Here is an 18,448-nt window from a genome sequence, read left to right as displayed (position 1 = left end):
GGCGCGGAGGCCGTTGCCACGGCAGCGAGGGGCGCCGCACGGCTTCGCCCATCGCCTGCTTCCGGCGCGGCAGCTATGGGGGCTGCGCCGGTGCCCGACGGGCAGTACACGGCCGCGGTGTACGGGCTGATCCGTGCCGGACGCTTCGGGGAGGCGACGGCGCTGCTGAGCCGCGAGCTGCAGAGGAGCAGCCGCTCGCGGGGCGGCCTCTCGCTGATGGGCTACTGCTACTACCAGCTGCAGGACTTCGCCGCGGCGGCCGAGTGCTACGAGCAGCTGGTGGCCCTGCACCCCGAGCTCGACGCGTACCGCCTGTACCTGGCGCAGGCCCTCTACAAGGCCGGGCTGTACGCCGAAGCGCTGCGGGCCGCCAGCCCGCTGCTGGACCGGCCCGCCTACCAGGGCCGGGCCCTGCGCCTCCAGGCCGCCGTCCACTACGCGCAGGGCGACCTGGCGGCGGCCAAGAGCCTGGTGGAAGAGGCGCTGGCCGCAGACAGCGGCCTCGGGACGGCCGAGGACCCCTCGGAGCGGGCAGACGCCGAGATCAACCTGGGCTGTCTGCTGTACCGGCAGGGGCGGCACGAAGAGGCCGGCGGGAAGTTTGCAGGTGCCATGCAGGTGCTGGGCTACTGCCCGGAGCTGTCCTACAACATGGCGCTCTGCTGCTATGCCACCAAGCAGTACGCCCCTGCCCTCAAGCACATCTCCGATATAATCGAGCGTGGCATCCACCAGCACCCCGAGCTCAGCGTGGGCATGACCACCGAGGGCATCGACGTGCGCAGCGTGGGCAACACCCTGCTCCTGCACCGCACGGCCCTGGTGGAGGCCTTCAACCTGAAGGCTGCCATCGAGTACCAGCTGCACAACCTGAAGGCGGCCCAGGAGGCGCTCACCGATATGCCGCCGAGAGCCGAGGAGGAGCTGGACCCGGTCACGCTCCACAACCAAGCGCTAATAAACATGGACACCCAGCCCACAGAGGGCTTTGAGAAACTGCAGTTTCTTTTGCTGCAGAACCCCTGCCCACCAGAAACCTTCGGAAACTTGCTGCTCCTCTACTGCAAGCATCAGTACTACGACTTGGCAGCTGACGTGCTGGCAGAGAACGCCCATCTAACCTACAAACTACTCACACCTTACTTGTACAATTTCTTGGATGCTGTTATTACTTGTCAGACTGCCCCTGAGGAGGCTTTCCACAAGCTGGATGACGCAGCAGGGATGCTGACCGAGCAGCTGAGGAAACTCACAAAGCAAATACAGGAAGCTAGGCAAAACTGGGATGATGAAGCTGTAAAAAAGGCTGTTAATGAGTATGATGAGACTTTGGATAAATATATACCCGTGTTGATGGTCCAGGCTAAAATTTATTGGGACATGAAGAACTACACAATGGTAGAAAAGATTTTCCGCAAATCAGTGGAGTTCTGTAATGAACACAAGGTATGGAAGCTCAACGTGGCTCACGTACTTTTCATGCAAGAAAACAAGTACAAAGAGGCTATTAGCTTCTATGAGCCAATAGTTAAAAAGCACTATGATAACATTCTTAATGTTAGTGCCATCGTGTTAGCTAATCTCTGTGTTTCCTACATCCTGACAAGCCAGAACGAAGACGCAGAGGAGCTGATGAGGAAGATTGAGAAGGGGGAAGAGCAACTGTCCTATGATGATCCTGATAAAAATATCTACCATCTTTGTATTGTCAATCTAGTCATTGGTACTCTTTATTGTGTGAAAGGAAACTACGACTTTGGTATTTCGAGGGTCATTAAAAGCCTGGAGCCATATAACAAGAAACTAAGCACTGATACATGGTATTATGCCAAAAGATGTTTTCTGTCCTTGCTAGAGAACATGTCCAAGCACATGATCATGTTACGTGACAGTGTCATTCAAGAGTGTGTCCAATTTCTGAAGCAATGTGAACTGTATGGAAGAAACATCCCAGTTGTCATTGAGCAGCCCCTCGAGGAGAACAGGATGCACAGTGGGAAAAATACCGTTACATACGAAGCCAGGCATTTGAGGGCACTGATGTATAAAATTGTGGGATGGACTGCATGAACAATGTTCCTGCACAGTACAAAAAAAGAACCTTGTGTCTGTTTTTTCCTTAAGCTTGTGAGATGATGTTCACCCTGGTATAGTTTTCTTGATTGCTTATATTTAAAGATTTGTATCCTGTATTTCAACAATATTCAGTGTAACATTAAATATATGCTCAAATTGAACATGTACGAAGTAATTGGAGGCATTCTCAGTTATGTCAAATACGCCTTAAGATGTGCTGATCAAGAATTTCACTACAGAAATATCATAGAACATTTTATAGGTGAAAACTCTATCCCCGTGACAGTTTGACCAAGTTTCTTTATGTTAATTGGCAGTTTAAAATAATTTGCAAACCATCTCTTCTAGCACAGATACTGAAGAAACAAAGTTCTCTAGTTTGTGCCAGTGTGTGAAAAGTTTCTCTTCTGCTTTTTCTGAGGTATTCTTAATATGTTGCACATTATGTTGATTGTATACTCAAACATTAAAAAATGGCTTTGTAATAAAAAAAAAAAAAAAAAAAATGCTGCAAGAAATATCTTTTCCTAACTCAGTAATCGTATGTGAGTATTCATGCAAGTTGAAGATGTAATACAAGGACTAAGAATATATTTGGAGGAGGATATGGTAGGATTAGGAAGATGGAGCTGAGTTTTACAGAAAACATAGCCCTTTCTTTCTCCCACAAAAGCTACAAGAGACTGCTGCTGGAGAGCATTTTAATTGCATGCTATGTTAGCAGGATAACTACATTCCTACACCTCCGAAAGTAAACTAGAGGGTAAGTACCAAGCCTTAAGACAGGCACCCTTGTCTCCCCCTCCTCTACTGCAAAGCCTCACGCCCCTGCGCCAGGGCCTGCCAAGTAGCAGCTGTTGCCCTGCAGATCTGTTTGGCAGCACGTGCTAACTCAATAAGCAGCCCTTCCTTTGAAGCCTAGGCTGCCCCTTTGATCCAAACACCACTCTTAAAGTACGCAGCATCTGATAGAAGACCCTACAAATGTGCAATTATAGTTTCCATAGTTCTCAAAAAACATATGATTTCATGTGAAATATATCTCTTCCATACATCATATCTCTCTCACATTTCATGTGAAACACATCTTGTATTAGATGAAAGAAATCCACTCTTCAGTGTCCTCTTTGTATTACTTACAATTCCTGCTTCTCTAATATCTCTCTGAAATCCTATTTATTCCTTATCATCTCCATCACATCCTATTATCAAACAATTTATTTTATCCTGTGTTCCAATACCTATTTCACACACAATACATGTCCTACACAAACTAAACAAACACATTCTAATCAAAACACCTTTCACTTTTGTTTTTTAAATAGCAGTCAAATATCCGTGGCTTTAACGCATTTGCTTACCTTTGATCCAGGCTCCCTGAGAAGTTGTTGTGAGTGAATTTCAGAATCAAACTGCAGGTCTCTCTGAATCCATTTTCCATACCATGGTTTACCTGCAAAGAAAGGACAATGTTCTTGAAAGTTGCCCTCCTGGCAAGTAATTGGATACTTAATCCTTGCAGGGTGTAAATGGAGATTGAGCACACCTGTGAACCATTGCAACATAGCAAATCTCCTTCACTCCGAGAGAGAAACTCAACATAGCTGAGCATATCCCCTATATCTAAGAGAGATGGCTGTGGGTTAGTCAGTGTTACAGTTCATTCCAAAATTCCCATAACAAAGTAAAATCAAATCTAGCACAGCTGTCTTCAGTGTCAACAATGAGAAAATGTTCTGCTGGGGGCAGATGAAAAAGTAGGCAGCAGTACGTAGCAAGGTGCCCTGAAATGGCCTCTGTAGCTTATTACCGGTCCATAAAGCCATCCAGGCCCTATTAGGATGATATTAAATATTTTCCACAACCGAGGAGACCTGTGATTTCAAATCTTGTTCACCTTCATGAAACACAGCAGCAAGCTGTAAAGTATGTTTTTAATTTACAGCGGAACTGTATTTTATATTATGCAGCACAAACAGCATGACCTTTAAAAAGAGGTCTTCAGGAGTCACACCTCGTAACAGAGTACAAAGTACAAGATGTGGGCCCTGGCTGAGAGAACACCAGAGCTTTGTCTAATACTCGTTGCATGTATTCCTTAAAAGTCATTGGACATTTGGAAAAAAAAAAAAAAATCACATTGCTGACTGGTATCAGCATGAACACTGAACATTCAGACAGGATGGAAAGCAAGTTAGACATGTATCCATGGCGAGTTCTGATGCACCTCTCCTATTCCCATCAGCTGCTGGCACAGGATTCTCAGCCACCGGGACAAAGGGAGCCGTGTTCCCTGCACTGTGTCTGCCTTTCCTGTTCCACCCAATTGTAAGGGACCAACACCCCTACACCTGTAGCAGTGCAGTCTACAAAGCAGTATCTCCTCCCCTGGAAGGGGATGCAGCTCAGGCAAGTGGCTCTAACACACACCTAGTGATGGCAGTGCTTGTGAAACGCGTTGTCTGCGGTCCACAAAAGCAACATGCTCAGCTACAACACAGAAACAAACCGATGCAGCAGCTGGAAAGCTCTGCCTATAGGAAGCTCTCTAGAGCCAAAATCAGCTTAGGATTTATTGAATAATGAGCTGCTTTCCGTACTTAGGAAAAAAAAAGAGAAAAAAAAAGAAAAAAAAAAGAAAAAAGAACCCCCCCCCACACAAGCAAGGAAATGGAAATGGAGCTCCTCTGTTGTACAGGATGCGAGTGTTTCAGAAAGTGTGGCTAGAGGGCACTCCACATCTCCAAAATGCGCTCTGTCCTATTGCAACAAATCAGGCAGACCAACACAAACACCGGAAAACCCTGAGAAAAATGTCAGCAGCAATATTTCCGCCATTCTTCCCTTACGTCACATTTTTATCTGCTTTTCCTCTCAAGGTGTGGTGTGCTGCCAGGACTGGCCTGTACCTAACCCATGACTTCTTAGTGAATTCAGTGATGCTGAATGTGATGAACCCAAATGTCAGGAGGCCTCTGGTGCCAAAATGAGAGAGGGAAGAGGCAGAACTGAGACATGCCAAGAGAGGATCTGGGACACAATTCCTCCTCTACTGCTACATTGGGACTTCATGCAACGCATGTGCTGGATCTCCTGTACCCTGCAGCATTTCCACTCTGAGCACAAAGCCAGCTTCTCAACAGCAGGCACCCAGCCCTTCCATGCCTAGGAGAGATGCCCAGCCTCATGCTGTCTGCTGTCCCTGGGAGCTGCCCACCCCTGTACCAGAGCGCTGGGTCCTGCTGGTGTGCTGCTTCCACAGTGCCTCACTGCTTGCTGTGCAAAGTGTGTGGTTATGGCACTTCTAGCTACAAAGCACTTGGTCATGAAAAGCTTATAAACATTACAACCAGTTTTATTACTATCTTTATACTGCATTTAATGTTTCCCTATATGACTTAGACACAAAATACATTTACAAAGGAAGGCAAATACAGTTTTATTTGGAAGGAAGGGAGGACACCAAATAATGGTTTATGCTCCTTAGAAATAAAGTAATGCATGTCTAAATTAACACCCTGTGCTAGCACATTTCTTTTGTCCCTAACCAAAAATCATTAATTCCATTTAAAAGACTGCAAAGAAAAACCACAACCCAGAAGGAGCTACTAGAGCTGAGCAGAGCAGAGACAGAGGGTACTGGGGCCACTTGTGGTCAGCTCTGCAGTCAGAGAAAAAACATTGGGAATGAAGGGATGGCTAACTTTACAATAAGACACAGAAGATGAAACAAAAGATTCTTCTTAATGTATAGTTGTGAAGGAGCATGACTAGAAACTTCTTCAGAGGAGATATGGGTATTTCTGTAGGGTAAACAAGCCCTCTTAGTAGGTGGATGAGGAGAGGAATGCTATTACATTTTACATATTACACGCAAGAATAAAAACTGATCTGGGTTTCACAGCATCTTACCACATCCTATCCTAGGCACCTGAGTTCAAAGCTGCGTCCTCCAGCAAAGACAGCAGAGTTCAGCCCTAACTGATGGTTTGCAGATCCAGGCACAGTGTGACAATGTGATTGTGTGGGCTGAAAGATACGCACTGAATGATCTATCTTCACCTGTCCCTTCATGCTTCACTTCCTTCATCTCCCTTTGGCCTTTCAGCAGATAAAACCTTCTCTAAAGGCCTCTGCTAAATCTTCTGTCTCAATACAGTAAGGAGCAGCTACCCTTGGGACAGAGCACACCTTCACAGCACAGTGAAGATGCCGCAGCCTGGTTAGTCTCAGAGGAGTCTGGCTGTTGTGGGGTTTGCAGAAAGGGCTGAAATTCTCCCCACTTTGGGCAAGCTGTTGCTAGTTGGTAATGGAAGGAGAACCAAGTGTGCATGCATTCTACTGCAGAAAAATATCAAGACTGAGCTGCTTCAATGAACAACTGTTTTCAGTCCTCTGCCTCTTGTTTGGGCAGCGTGACGTAGCTGAAGCTCCCAGAAAAGCAGACCTAAATAAAGTAAAAGAGGCACTGGGTCCTGACAAACTTCGGGGATTTATTCTCACGAAAGAATTCCTTTTTTGGCTGACACTTTTCCATTAAGCATAGAAATTGAGACATTTGGACTCATTTCACAAAGAACCTCAATTAGCAACACTTTCCTACAACGTGCCTGAATTTAAGCAACATTGCCCCATCTTCAAGCAGACATTGCCAAATCCAACAGCTTCAGTCCAGAACTTTTCTATTCTGGGGCTCTTTAAATTCAGTTGAGCTCATAGCCCAAACCAAAACCCAGCGAAGCCAACAAGTTCCCTTTGACTTCAGTCAAATTAAATTGACACCTGAGAAAATGCCCATTCTCACAGACTGCTATCCAGGCCATCCAAGAGCAGTGAGTGCCTGGTGCTGAAATGTTAGAATCCTGGCCAAGCTCAGTGAAAAAAAGCTCATTTCCACCCACTTAAAGCACAGCTTAGAAAACTGCACACCCCGCATTTCTCATGGTGTGGCTGCTCCACATTGGGAAAACGTGGCTGTTGCAAAATGCGGGGTGCAGGCCTGCAGAGATCCTGCTGCCCGGTGTGGGACTGCTATGGTGTGGGATCTCCCCAGCTGCCATCAGAGCATGCACTCCAAATTTCTCCTTCAACACATGGGAATTGTCGCCTGGCATTGTGAACTTTTAAACTTTCAGGAGTGAATTTATGCGCTGGCTTTGAGTGGGCTGAGCTTCTCCAGGGTGTTTTTGTCTTCTATTGCACACAATCATCCTCTTCACTGAATTCCATCTTTTTTTTTTAACTGCTCACCTTACCTCTCCCCCTCCAGCTCTGCCTCTAGGACCTTTGCCATCCTGTGTCACAAGAGAGAAACAGGTTGACTAACAACATTTTATGAGCCGGTTTTATTTTATAGCCCTCTTTCCCGTGGGAGAGGGCAAAGGAGTTGGCTAACACTCAGATCCCTTTGGGTTGAACTGTCCTCCAGTGGTCGTCTTCCGAATTAAAAGCAACACAGCTTAGTTTTTTCTGAAGCACATCTATTGGGTGCCTCGCAGGGCTCTTTGTGCCCAAACTCGTTGATTCATAGCTGCCCTACCAGCACACAGACAGAAATGCAGGATCCCCAACATGGCTATCTGATTTTCTTGCGGTGTCAATGGTATTTATCACCACAGCTCCCACGTGTGGCCAGAGGGTTGCTTTCCCATCAGGTCTGAGGGCAGCTTCTCAGAGCACAGGCATCCTCTGTGCTGCTCTCCTTATATTCAGAGGGCTCGTGCTGCTCATACCATGGGGAGCCGTTTGTTTGCAAGCATGAGAGCACCTCCCCAGCAGCTCTAATGGGCACGCACATCCATATGAGAGCACAGAGAGACAGGGAATGGAAGCAGCCTTTCCTGGCACATTGCGTGGCAGCTTCTTTTGTCCTGCACTTGGCCTGCTGCTGCCCAAGAATCAAATCATAACTTGAAATGCCAATAAGAGTTAATAGCAAAGAGAGAAAATACAAAGCTGATAGAGAAGGGTTGGAGTCCCTGGGAACGGAGGTGCAGAGCCCTGCCCTCAGCCTTTGTGCTCGCTCCAGAGCAGAAACTCTGCGACACCTCCCTGATGCAGTGACATGCCCGCGAGTGAGCGTGTGTAATGTGCTGTGACATCTTTGTGACTTGCTAGGTTATAAAGCTGGTTATAGAAGAATTTAATAAAAAAGGAAACCAGTTTATCTCTTTCTGATAATTTCTCTATGGCTTTAGGGTCTCATTCTGGCTCCCTCCCCATGCCTGGAGAGGTGATCCTAATATTCCGTGTAAAACGTGCGGATTCCCTAAAGGGAACTTGAGAGAAATTCTCTGCTTCAAATTCAGACCTGACAGTACATATCACATCAGGGGATCCCTTTTGTCAGCAGGATATTCAGAAGGGATGAATGATTTACTCACATAATCTCTTAAACCTTTCACTTGCAGAGTCTAAGATAGAATTTATAGCATTTTTATCATTTGGACCTAAAAAAAAACCACAGTAAAATTCCTCTATGAAATCTGAAACCCTACTCGTTGATTTGCTAGCTGATGAGATTTCAAAGGAACATGTTCTTCCATGATGGAGGAACAGCAGGCCTCTGCCTCGGCTCTGGTGTGTTCTCATGTTAGAAAGCAGGTAATATCTCTACAAGGAGACACATTAAACAGATACCTCCTATTTTTGCATTTGAAAACACCAAGGATTTGTATTAACCTCCCATAATTTAAGACTGTACCAAGTCTTGTGTAATTTATTCCTCTAATTTCTGTTTGCCGAACAGACATAAATTTGTACAAAAACGTTAAACAACTGCTGCTTGCATTCGGAGTTTTAAGCTAAGAGATCAGCTTTGTGCTCAGGATGATGAGGAAGGCAATCAATATGAGAGCATTTGCTTAATATTTCTGCCATGTAGCTACAGCAGAAAAATAAACAAAAAATCAGATTGTAATGTTTTATTTCCCTTCCTTAAATCCTTTTCCGATCTGATATATTTTCTCTTTATCTGATAGAAATGTAAGTTGGCCTAATTCCTGTAAAAATAACCACTTCTTTATCTGGTCTTAAGGAGGGGTCAGATGCAGGAAACAAAGAAGCATGACCAGATCAGTAATAAATACATTAGAAATATCCAGAAGTACCAGACAGAGGAAATCCACTATTTAGCAGTGATAAGACTCAGGTCGGGTCTGTGTCGTGCCAGATTACCCCCACAGACCACATCTGTAGTGATGACCTCTCCTTTGCACCAGGTAGCGCTCCTCAGCAGCCACTAAATTACGTTTGCTGTTACCCACGTCAGGCCCTCCATGCAATTCAGCAGAACACACTCTGATTTACAGTGGTGAAGTGATGGCAGAATCTGGCCCTGAGGAGCAGGCTCTGTAAGGGTGAAGCCTCTGCAGGTATAAGTTTCTGTGGCTCAGTTTGCATTTCTAGCACCAAATTTACTTCTTCCCATTTGGTACATGGCCCAAGGTCATGTCAGGAAAATATTTCACCGTTATAATTATTCCCGTGAACTCCTGAGCTCTTTGCATTTGGCAGCCAGTCACACGTCCCATGTCTTGGGAAGCTGGCACTGGTTTTCTGATGCCGAACAAAGATGGATTCACTGAGATTTTCATGACTGTCATTCTCTTTTCCTCCTACCTTTGAGCCCCTGCAATCTGAGCCAATACTGGAGCAGCCTTCCTGGGTGCTGCCATAGCATTGACAACACCCACATCTGTGTTTGGTGAGGACTTGGGCTTGATTTCAGCCAGCTGCACTTTTAGCCCTAGCAGAGTGGTAAGCCTGGCAGTGCTCCTGCAAAGCACGCCCATGCTCACAGGTCACCACACACTCACATGGCTGCGTGTCAGTGGCCTGCTGATGAGTATGTGCTTAAATGACTGTCAGAGACGGGCACTCTGCCTCTCCTGTCCGAGCCAGGTGCCTCTCTGGCTTCAGCTCTGCAAACAAAGGGCTGCTGCAGCCACCTCCTTTCTTCTCCATGCAGAGAGAAATATGTCAGTGACACATAGCCAACACCCCGGCTGAGGTCGTACAGCCTGACTCCTCTGAAACAAGGAATATTTATAGCAGCTAAGAAACAGCACGCATTTTATGTACTCCTGATTATTTCTTTCATTTATTTCTTGTATTTTTGCATAGCTCTCAGAAGGTTGAGTACCCTTTTTATGAAATTCAGTCAGTTTTCACCATCTTTTTTTTTTTTTTAAAGCTATAGAATCATTCGTATTTATACATCTTGAGTTCCCATCACAACCTCCCACTAATTTAAGCCACACCATGTCAGAATTACACAAAGTACGTTTACCTTACTCTGATAAACCAAACCAACCAAACACAGACACAAAGGGAACATCTCTGAGTCAGATGCCGTCTCACGCCCACTGCCGTGCAGGAAGTATTGCTGCTCAACCCCCCCCCACCCACGCTGCAGCTATTCAGAACAATTCCCCATTTATCAGGATATTAAGTTTGACTGCAGGGAAACCCAGACATTGTGTATTTTCACTCCGGCATTGGAGAGGAGTTAATAGGGACATAAAACACACTGTGGCCCATCGGCTTGCTTACAGGCATAAGGATGGCACTGAGGCAACTGCAGGTGAAGCAAGGCAGCCTGCAGGCTGAGGGCTTCATGGCATGCAGGCACCTCGTCCTCTCCATGTAAGCAAGAGGCTCACAGATATCTTTGGAAATCTGTGCCTTGGAACACGACGTGCTGAGACACCACCTGAAGGCGCATACCTGTGCTGGAGCACACTGCTGCAAGGCTCTCAGCCCAGCTGGGATGAGGACGGGCCAGGCTCTGCTCCTAGGGCCAGAGGGCAGAACCCCTCACCTCCCAGCAGCGAGGCCTCACCTTCTGTCTGGGGTTTTGAGAATGAGATCCCCTGGTGATCTGGGATGAGGGGAGAGCAAGGCTTGCCAAAGGGACAAGATCTAAAACTGATTGCAGCTGCTCCTAGCAGCTGCCAGGGTGCTGGGATTTCCCCTGACTGGCAATGCTGCATAGCTTGCTATGTCAGGAGAGGCTCCCACGTGAATCTGGCCTCAGCAACATTCTAACTGCTTTTGGAAGGCTTATCTCCTAAATTGGGATAGCTGTCATTGCTCAGAAATGACTCTCAGATTTTATGAGGGTGTTACAGCAGAGGCTGACAGAGAGGTGTTGGGAAACCTAATGGTTTTAACAGCATTTTACAAGTTTCTTACCCTGGGACAGGTTATATATATTCTGTGCTCATTTACAGTAAATAAATTTGTTTTCCCCCACCCATCTCTTTCCTGTGACATTCCCTTTGAAACTGTACTCATTACCACATCCCCCGTTGGGAGATGCTTGCATGTCCTCCTAGATGGAAAACTCTCAGCTGGAACCTGGCATGGATTTGCTGCTTGGGGCAAGAAACATGGCTTCACCTCTGCATCATGCTGTCCTGAGGAGTTAGCAAGGAGATCCACCAACACATGTGAGTATTCAGGAGATGAAGCCACGTTGCAGGGGCTGCCTGCTGATTTTACAGCAGGAACTGGGGCAAGGGGAATCCCAGTGGTGATTTGTCGTTTGGAAGCAGGAGAAGCAGAGCTGTTGAGCTGCCAGGAATATGATTTCTGGCTGCAGCTGTTTCTCCCATCTCGGTCCTGCCCTCCTCACAACACAGCCCACGCCTCCTGAGGTGCACCGCACACCGCTCATTTTTCGCACATCATGGGAATGCCTGACTTCACTCTCTTTCTGTATTTTTAGTGCTTGCCAATTCTCACACCTCAGATTGAAAACATTCAGACCGTCCTCTGTTTAGCTTTTGCATTTCCAAATGATTTTTTTCCTAGCAACAGGACGTACAGTAAGAATTCCTGATGAGATTTCTCGCCTTAACAAAGAAGACCTTGGCTCGGTATGATATATGCCCTAGTTAAAGTAAACACTAACATTCATATTCTCCTGCAGGCTGCATTGGAGCACTGGTCAACCATTCAGCAAGTAGCCCGTATTTCTTATTTCGATTTATGGCCTTGAGATGGACAGGAACTAATGTAAATGTCCTGAGCTTTTGTGAGGGATGGTGCAGGGCGCATAATGGCTTTGCCATTGCCTTGCTGAGCAGATGCACAGTTCACTGATCTGTTAAGCACTTCTGAGATCATGCAGTGTGTAAAAAAAATACTACGCACTTGTAAATGTCAAGAGGAGTTACTGGTATTTATAGAAAAGAAACTGTTTTACTATTTCCAGTTCTGTGGAGCACATACGCTGTATACTTTAGGGTTCAGCTCCAGCAGCTCGGTAGTTTCCGCGTGGATCAGATTTTTAAGGTCATAAATAGATGGAGATGACCTCGGCAATTCAGCACGGTGAATGAGCAGTTCACAGCCCAAGGAAAGCAAGTGACATTTAACGTTGGGAAAGCAAGGAAAGCCAAGCAGGGGGAAGGAGCGGGTTTGTAATATGACAAGAGAAGCGAGGCACGCACGTTTTATCAGCTGCATTTCATGAAGAGCTGGAGCCTCCTCTCTTTTGCAAATCGTGCTGGGGAGTTTGAGTGTGCATAGCAGTCCTGAACACCAGACAACTTGCTAGCAGAACTTGCCAAGCTCAGTGCTGAAGCACACAGGAGAAAGAGGGATCCCATCTGACAATAACCACACGTTCTGGAAATCATAGCTCCCTAATTTAATTCACCACATGGAAGGCTTTGCATTTTAATTTATCAGTTTCTTTTTAATTGACCAGATTAATTATTTCCACCTTGCCACTTGGCAGGTAGGTCACCGCTCCCTTTCACAGCATTAATGAACTAATTCAGTTTTTCACCTTGTAATTAAAACTGTGAGTTACAGAGATCACGTTTATTAATTGGTTTGGCGCACAATAAAATGTGCTCCTTATGAAATAAAATACAACATCATGTATTTCTTGTGCCAAAAGCAGTTTCTTTTCTTTGGTTTTCTCCAATAGCAAAAACACAATGAGGGAAAAAAAAAAAAAAAAAAAAAAGGGGGAAAGAAAGGGAAAAAGAAAAAGCAAAGCATCCTCCATGCTATATTTTTCAACCAGCAATAAAAATGGGTAATATAAAATTGCCTTCTGATTCCCGAACACCCCCATATCTCCCCTGGGGATACCAAGTCTAGCTACAAACATGAAAGCTATGCACATTACCAGTGGTTTATGTTCTAATCAAGGTATCTGGTGATCAGGTCAGAAGGAAGGACTTGCAAACACAGTGCTGTGATAGCTGGGGACAACACACCACAACTGGCCCATTTGTTTTGTCTGCCTGCTGTTAGAGACGCTGGAGGAACATCAGGACTTGCTCATTGCAGTCAGCATAGCACTCAGGCTCACTGGGGTCTGCTGCACAGTCAAAAGCTTGGTTTAGTTCTTGAATTGTCCTCTCCCATGCCTGTGCTTTAACACAAGCTTTTCTTGCCTTTAATTACCATTGTCAGTGAACTTTACGTAGTGGCACTTGGTTCAAGTAGAAGCTAGATCTCTTATCCACTTGTTGTATGGGACTGGATGAAGGAACGCCATGCACTAAATATATTTCAGGAATAAACAACGTTTTGTCTACGTGTAGGTTCTGGTGGATGTGGGACAAAAATCAGTCGTTTATAAATGCTTTTCTCTGAATGCCTTGGCTTTTTCCAGAGGTCAGAGCAGCTCCCATTGCTCAGGCAGGAGGGATGTGAGAGGGTCAGGGGATGCTGGAGAGAGTTGAACACAAGGGTACAAATGCTGGGAAAATAACAATCCTGGTCACCAGAATTACAGCTGCATGAGTACAAATGTGGCTGACAGCCCTTTGCCCTTTCTGCCCTGTCTGTTCATCTGAGGCCCAACTGTTACAAAACATTGCTTTTTGTCTCCACAGATTGCATTTTTTTTTTCCCCACAAGGAAAAAATAGGCAAATACTTAAACATATAAAACAGCTTTTGAACTGGTTCTCAGTCCATCTGCAAGACCAAGACAAATTCAACAAGACTGTGAATAAAAATACAGCAACAGGTATTTCTAATTCCATTTCTCAGTAGAAAGCTTCTAGTAACAGCTAATAACTAAGCCATACTAATCAACTCAGTGACAGAACCCCTGAAGTATGCAATATAACATAGTTTCTGATTTTCTTTTAATGGAACCTACATGTTGCAATCTCCTACCCTGTGGCCGTAAAACTTTATGGTGCTCTCTTTTGTCTACTGAGATTTCAGGTGTTTAACCACTGACTTCTACTCAAAGTCTCAGGCAGCAATAATGCTATCCATGTGCCGCAGTAAATGAGCGTTCCAGCTTGGCAAGCAGTTTCACTGTTACACACGCATGCAGACATAGCAGCCCACCTTCTGCTGGTGTAACGTCACTGTGACCTTCATGGCTGTCAGCGGAATTATTTCTGATTTACTTCAGCATGACCAGAGGAAGAGTTTGGCCCCATTTGTGTGCCTTTATGGGGAGAAATCTGGAAGACAGTGCCTGTTCTCATTGAAAGTGCAGCAGTGTTGGTGAAGAAAAGCATACAGGCTATGACTGCAGCCAGCTGCGACCTTACTATGGCACACCATCCTCAAGCTGTTCTTAAAGCCTGGCAAGTCTGCTACCATGTCCACTGCCTGTGGGACTGAGGAACATTAAAGCACTCACGTGAAATGACTTCAGTTCAACTCTGACCCAGAGACACCTCTGGAGAGACAGCAGTGGAGGAACAGCAGGGGCAGCACGTAGGGATCTGAAACCATTAAAGCTGGTTTTTTTTGCTCCCAGCACTCCTCCATCTGAGTGCTGCCTGGTATTACATCAAAGCCTGGAAAGTTTGTTAATAAATACGTAGTGTTTTGTTTAAATAAACTCTCCAAGCATAGGAGTAACAAAACTAGGGAGTAACCTAAACTCTTTCCCAGATCTGACTGGACATGGTTCTGCTGCACTGATAAGGAATCATGACAAATAACTGTAATTTGTTTTTTGTGCCTTACCTCATTAGAAAGGTCAAGGAACCCCTCTAACAATCACAGTCCTATTGGCCATGGGGAACTTCACATGGTGAAGTCTCTTTCTCTACAACCCGGATTTTCTTAGGGTAGGAATGGAGTGCAACACCCATCATGCTGTTCTGCATTAGTGCAGCTCCTGCTAGCACAGCTCTGCTTCAAGGCCTAACCACATTCAATAAAATAATTTGTTCCAGGGTTTTGGAACTTGGTTATAAAAATTTCTCTGCAGCTGAAACTTCCAGTTTCAAGGTAACAAGGCAGAAAGAAGGAAGCCAGTGCCAAACTGGAATGCCAGAACTCACTCAGTTCTGCAAAGCTCAGAGTTTTGTCTCTTCATTCAGTAGTCAATAGGAAAGACTTGAACTCTAGAAAAAGAACTGTCATACATCCTGTCTTAAACAATTTGTACTTGTTTTGATTTTACAACCACTCTCCCAAGTTTACGGGTTTTCTAATTTCTGAGTTATGCCACTGACATTCAAGATTGACTTCTCCTTTCCACAGAAAGCCACTGGGTGTTCCAGGTAGAAGCCAGCACTTTCCTTCCAGCATGTTACACTCACATTGTCTGCCTCAATGTACCAGTTCTTACTGTTCACTAAACATCAGCAGTGTGCTAAACAGCAGCAAAAAGGAACAGCCTAGAATTCTTCCACCTGGGTATACGTGCTCCAAAGTGGCTTTTCATAGTCTGCTGACTGTTTTGATGCTTGTGAAGACCAGCCAAAGCCTGCAGCATGCCAAAAGCTCAACAGACATCAGTAATCCCTGGTTTATTACCTATCTGCCTTTCTGGGGCATGAGGAAAGCTAATCCTAGATAACTACAAAAACCATCCACAGCTTTTCCCTCCGAAGTATTTGCTATTGGCACTAGTTATGCACTTCTCACTTTCATCCCTTTCCTGAAATGGGGCTGAATGGAGTCACCAAGCCTGATGACAAAACTCCTACTCCTAAGCAATAAGGCAGGTATCTCTGTTTACCCAAATATCAGTGCACAAGACTTTGAGCTGCTAGATAAGTGATAGGGGACAGCCTCTACTATTTTTTGTTCCCACAAGTGATGCATGTGAAGGGAGACGGCACTCAGGATAAGGAAAACTTGCATCTCTTGCTCCCAGTAACCCATATGCCAGGACAACTTGGAGCCAGAGACAGCTGCCTATGGTCACATGGGGTGGCAACAAGCCTGATAAGCGCTAGCATGGCATGCTTCCATGGTATCAACTAACTCTGTGAAATCAGCTTTCAAGAATCTATTAAATTGGTGCAAACTGCCCAGTACCCAGCGTAGGTTTGATTTAAAGAGACTTAATTTCAGCTGAATGAGAGCATAATCTTGATCCGAAGAAAAAGAAACACCCAACAAACAGCTTCAAGTGTAACACTAATATTAAAGAAGATTTAAAATGCACACCCAGCTTTTCCTTGGATGGTAATCACTTTCAACACAGTAGCAACAAAAATTAGACAAAACTGATAGAGAAGGGAAATAAAAAACAAAAAGCCAGCACAAGTCACAACCTGCTGATGTTTTAAGGTCTTCTGAACCCAATTAGACTGCCTGCAAATCTACTGAGAGCCCTTATGCTTTTATTAGTCAGAGCTGTCCTCACAACTGGCTCACTGTGCCCCAATAAAAGAGCAGTATGGTCTGGGCATATCACAGGTAATTAGCAGCAGGATCCCTGAAGACAAGCATGAAGCTGCCTGTGCCAGCTTGTAGTTTTTCACATGATCTCATATCAGAAGACCTTCCAGCTTTCTTCTAACCAACAGTCAGATTGCTGCTCTTAAAGAGGAATAAAGGTTTTGGTAAGAATACTTCACCCTGCTTCTAAGTATGTCAGACAGTCCCACATCTCTCATCCATCTTTTGGCACCATGCACACACAGAGGGACCTGATGCAAAACCCAGTCTCCCTGAGCTACCTCAAATCCTACAGCTGAGCTGGTCCTGGAGCTCAGCAGACGTTTCTATCTTCCACTGTGGTACTGCTGAAGATTCCCTTTCGTTTTCTCCATGGCACAGTTTTCTATCTACCAGGTTCATGGGCCTGCTCTCTGAGTGGGAGCTGGGGTGAAATGGCTGAGGTAGCTGAGTGGTGGACCTGGCATCCTTGGAAAGAGCTCATCCCATCACAGGGCAGCAGGAAAAAGAAACTTCATGGTTAAGCCTTGTAGCTATTAAAAAGTCTTTAAATTCAAAAGTAAGGAAATTAAAATCTTTAGGCTCAGCATGGAAGCTATTTAAGAAACTTTAATATAATCATGGAAGTACAAAAAAAGAGGTGTGCAGAGGAGGGGGGCAAGGAGAGGCAGGAAAGTATGGGGGGAAGACAATAAAAAGGTAAAATGGCAAGATACTGTTCAAGCCAAACAGGTGCCTTCGAAAAAAAAAAAAAAAAAAAGAAAAATTGCCCAATCAAAGGCAAATTGAAAGGGAATATGAACGAGGACAAATAAAATGTCAGAGCATGCAAGTTAGGAGGGCTGAGAGTGATTATGAACAGCCAATAATGAAAGACATAAAAACAAATAACTAGAAATCCTTGTAGCAAATCAGCTCGTATACCAGGGACTGTAAGGATTTCATAGCAGAGATCCAGCATAGGTGCTACGTGATCCCCCAGCATCAGGCAGAATTTCAGAGGCACCCACTGCAGCTGCAGACTTACTTGTTATTAAAGCTGAGAAGCTGGCAAAGGGGTGCTTAATGAAACAGCCTGAAAGCTAAAGCAGCCGGGCACAGGTGGAAAAGCACACTGTTTGTAAAGCTGAGCTCAGACACAAACAGCTCAGCTTTCCCCTGTGGTGGATAGAGCTGCTGTTGTAAGTATGAGTGCGTTTATTGGTGTGAACTGGAGAGGTGTGAGTGATAACATGGTGGGGAGATGATTCACGTTAGCACTCTCTCGATAGCACTTCTCACCAAGAGAGAATAATTGCTATCCAGTATTGCATTGGTGGTCCAGAAGGCAGAAGTCTACTTACAAGAATGAAGCACAGAATTCTTCAATGGGCCACCCACTGCATCCACTAAAAACATGTCAGAACATCACTGCAAGCCATGTCTTAACACCACCTTTCTTCTCTCCTACTTTAACAAATAAATACCTGGTCTCAACACTCAGTCCAAAGAACAAACCTTGTTACACCTTTTGTTTTTTTTCCTTAAGTGTCTACATACATCTTGGCAACTCTTGTTAACTGGTGAATTCTTAACACAGAGAGCTCGGTCACTGCGCATAAAGTCTAATGCATCCTCTGTATCCCCTACATTTATTTTAGAACTAAAGCTATCACTTACCAACAACATTAGAAAAGCAAATTTGTAGATGAACGAGATCCTGCCAGACACAGGCAGACAGGCATGCTGTATATCCATTG

At 45.2% G+C, this 18,448-nt stretch overlaps 1 protein-coding gene across 1 annotated transcript; it reads left to right on the top strand.

Annotated features, from left to right (window-relative positions):
- Positions 1-38: 38 nt before the first annotated feature.
- Positions 39-2,548, top strand: TTC30B (tetratricopeptide repeat domain 30B). Its single transcript, XM_048953131.1, has one exon. It carries the CDS (start codon positions 76-78, stop codon positions 2,068-2,070), a length of 1,995 nt encoding a protein of 664 aa, XP_048809088.1. The 5' UTR covers positions 39-75; the 3' UTR covers positions 2,071-2,548.
- The last annotated feature ends 15,900 nt before the right edge of the window (positions 2,549-18,448 follow it).

Source organism: Lagopus muta, chromosome 8 (assembly GCF_023343835.1).
Source record: "Lagopus muta isolate bLagMut1 chromosome 8, bLagMut1 primary, whole genome shotgun sequence".
In the NCBI taxonomy this organism is placed as follows: domain Eukaryota; kingdom Metazoa; phylum Chordata; class Aves; order Galliformes; family Phasianidae; genus Lagopus; species Lagopus muta.
Note: the sequence above shows the minus strand (reverse complement) of the source record. Positions and strands in the feature narration are given on the sequence as shown.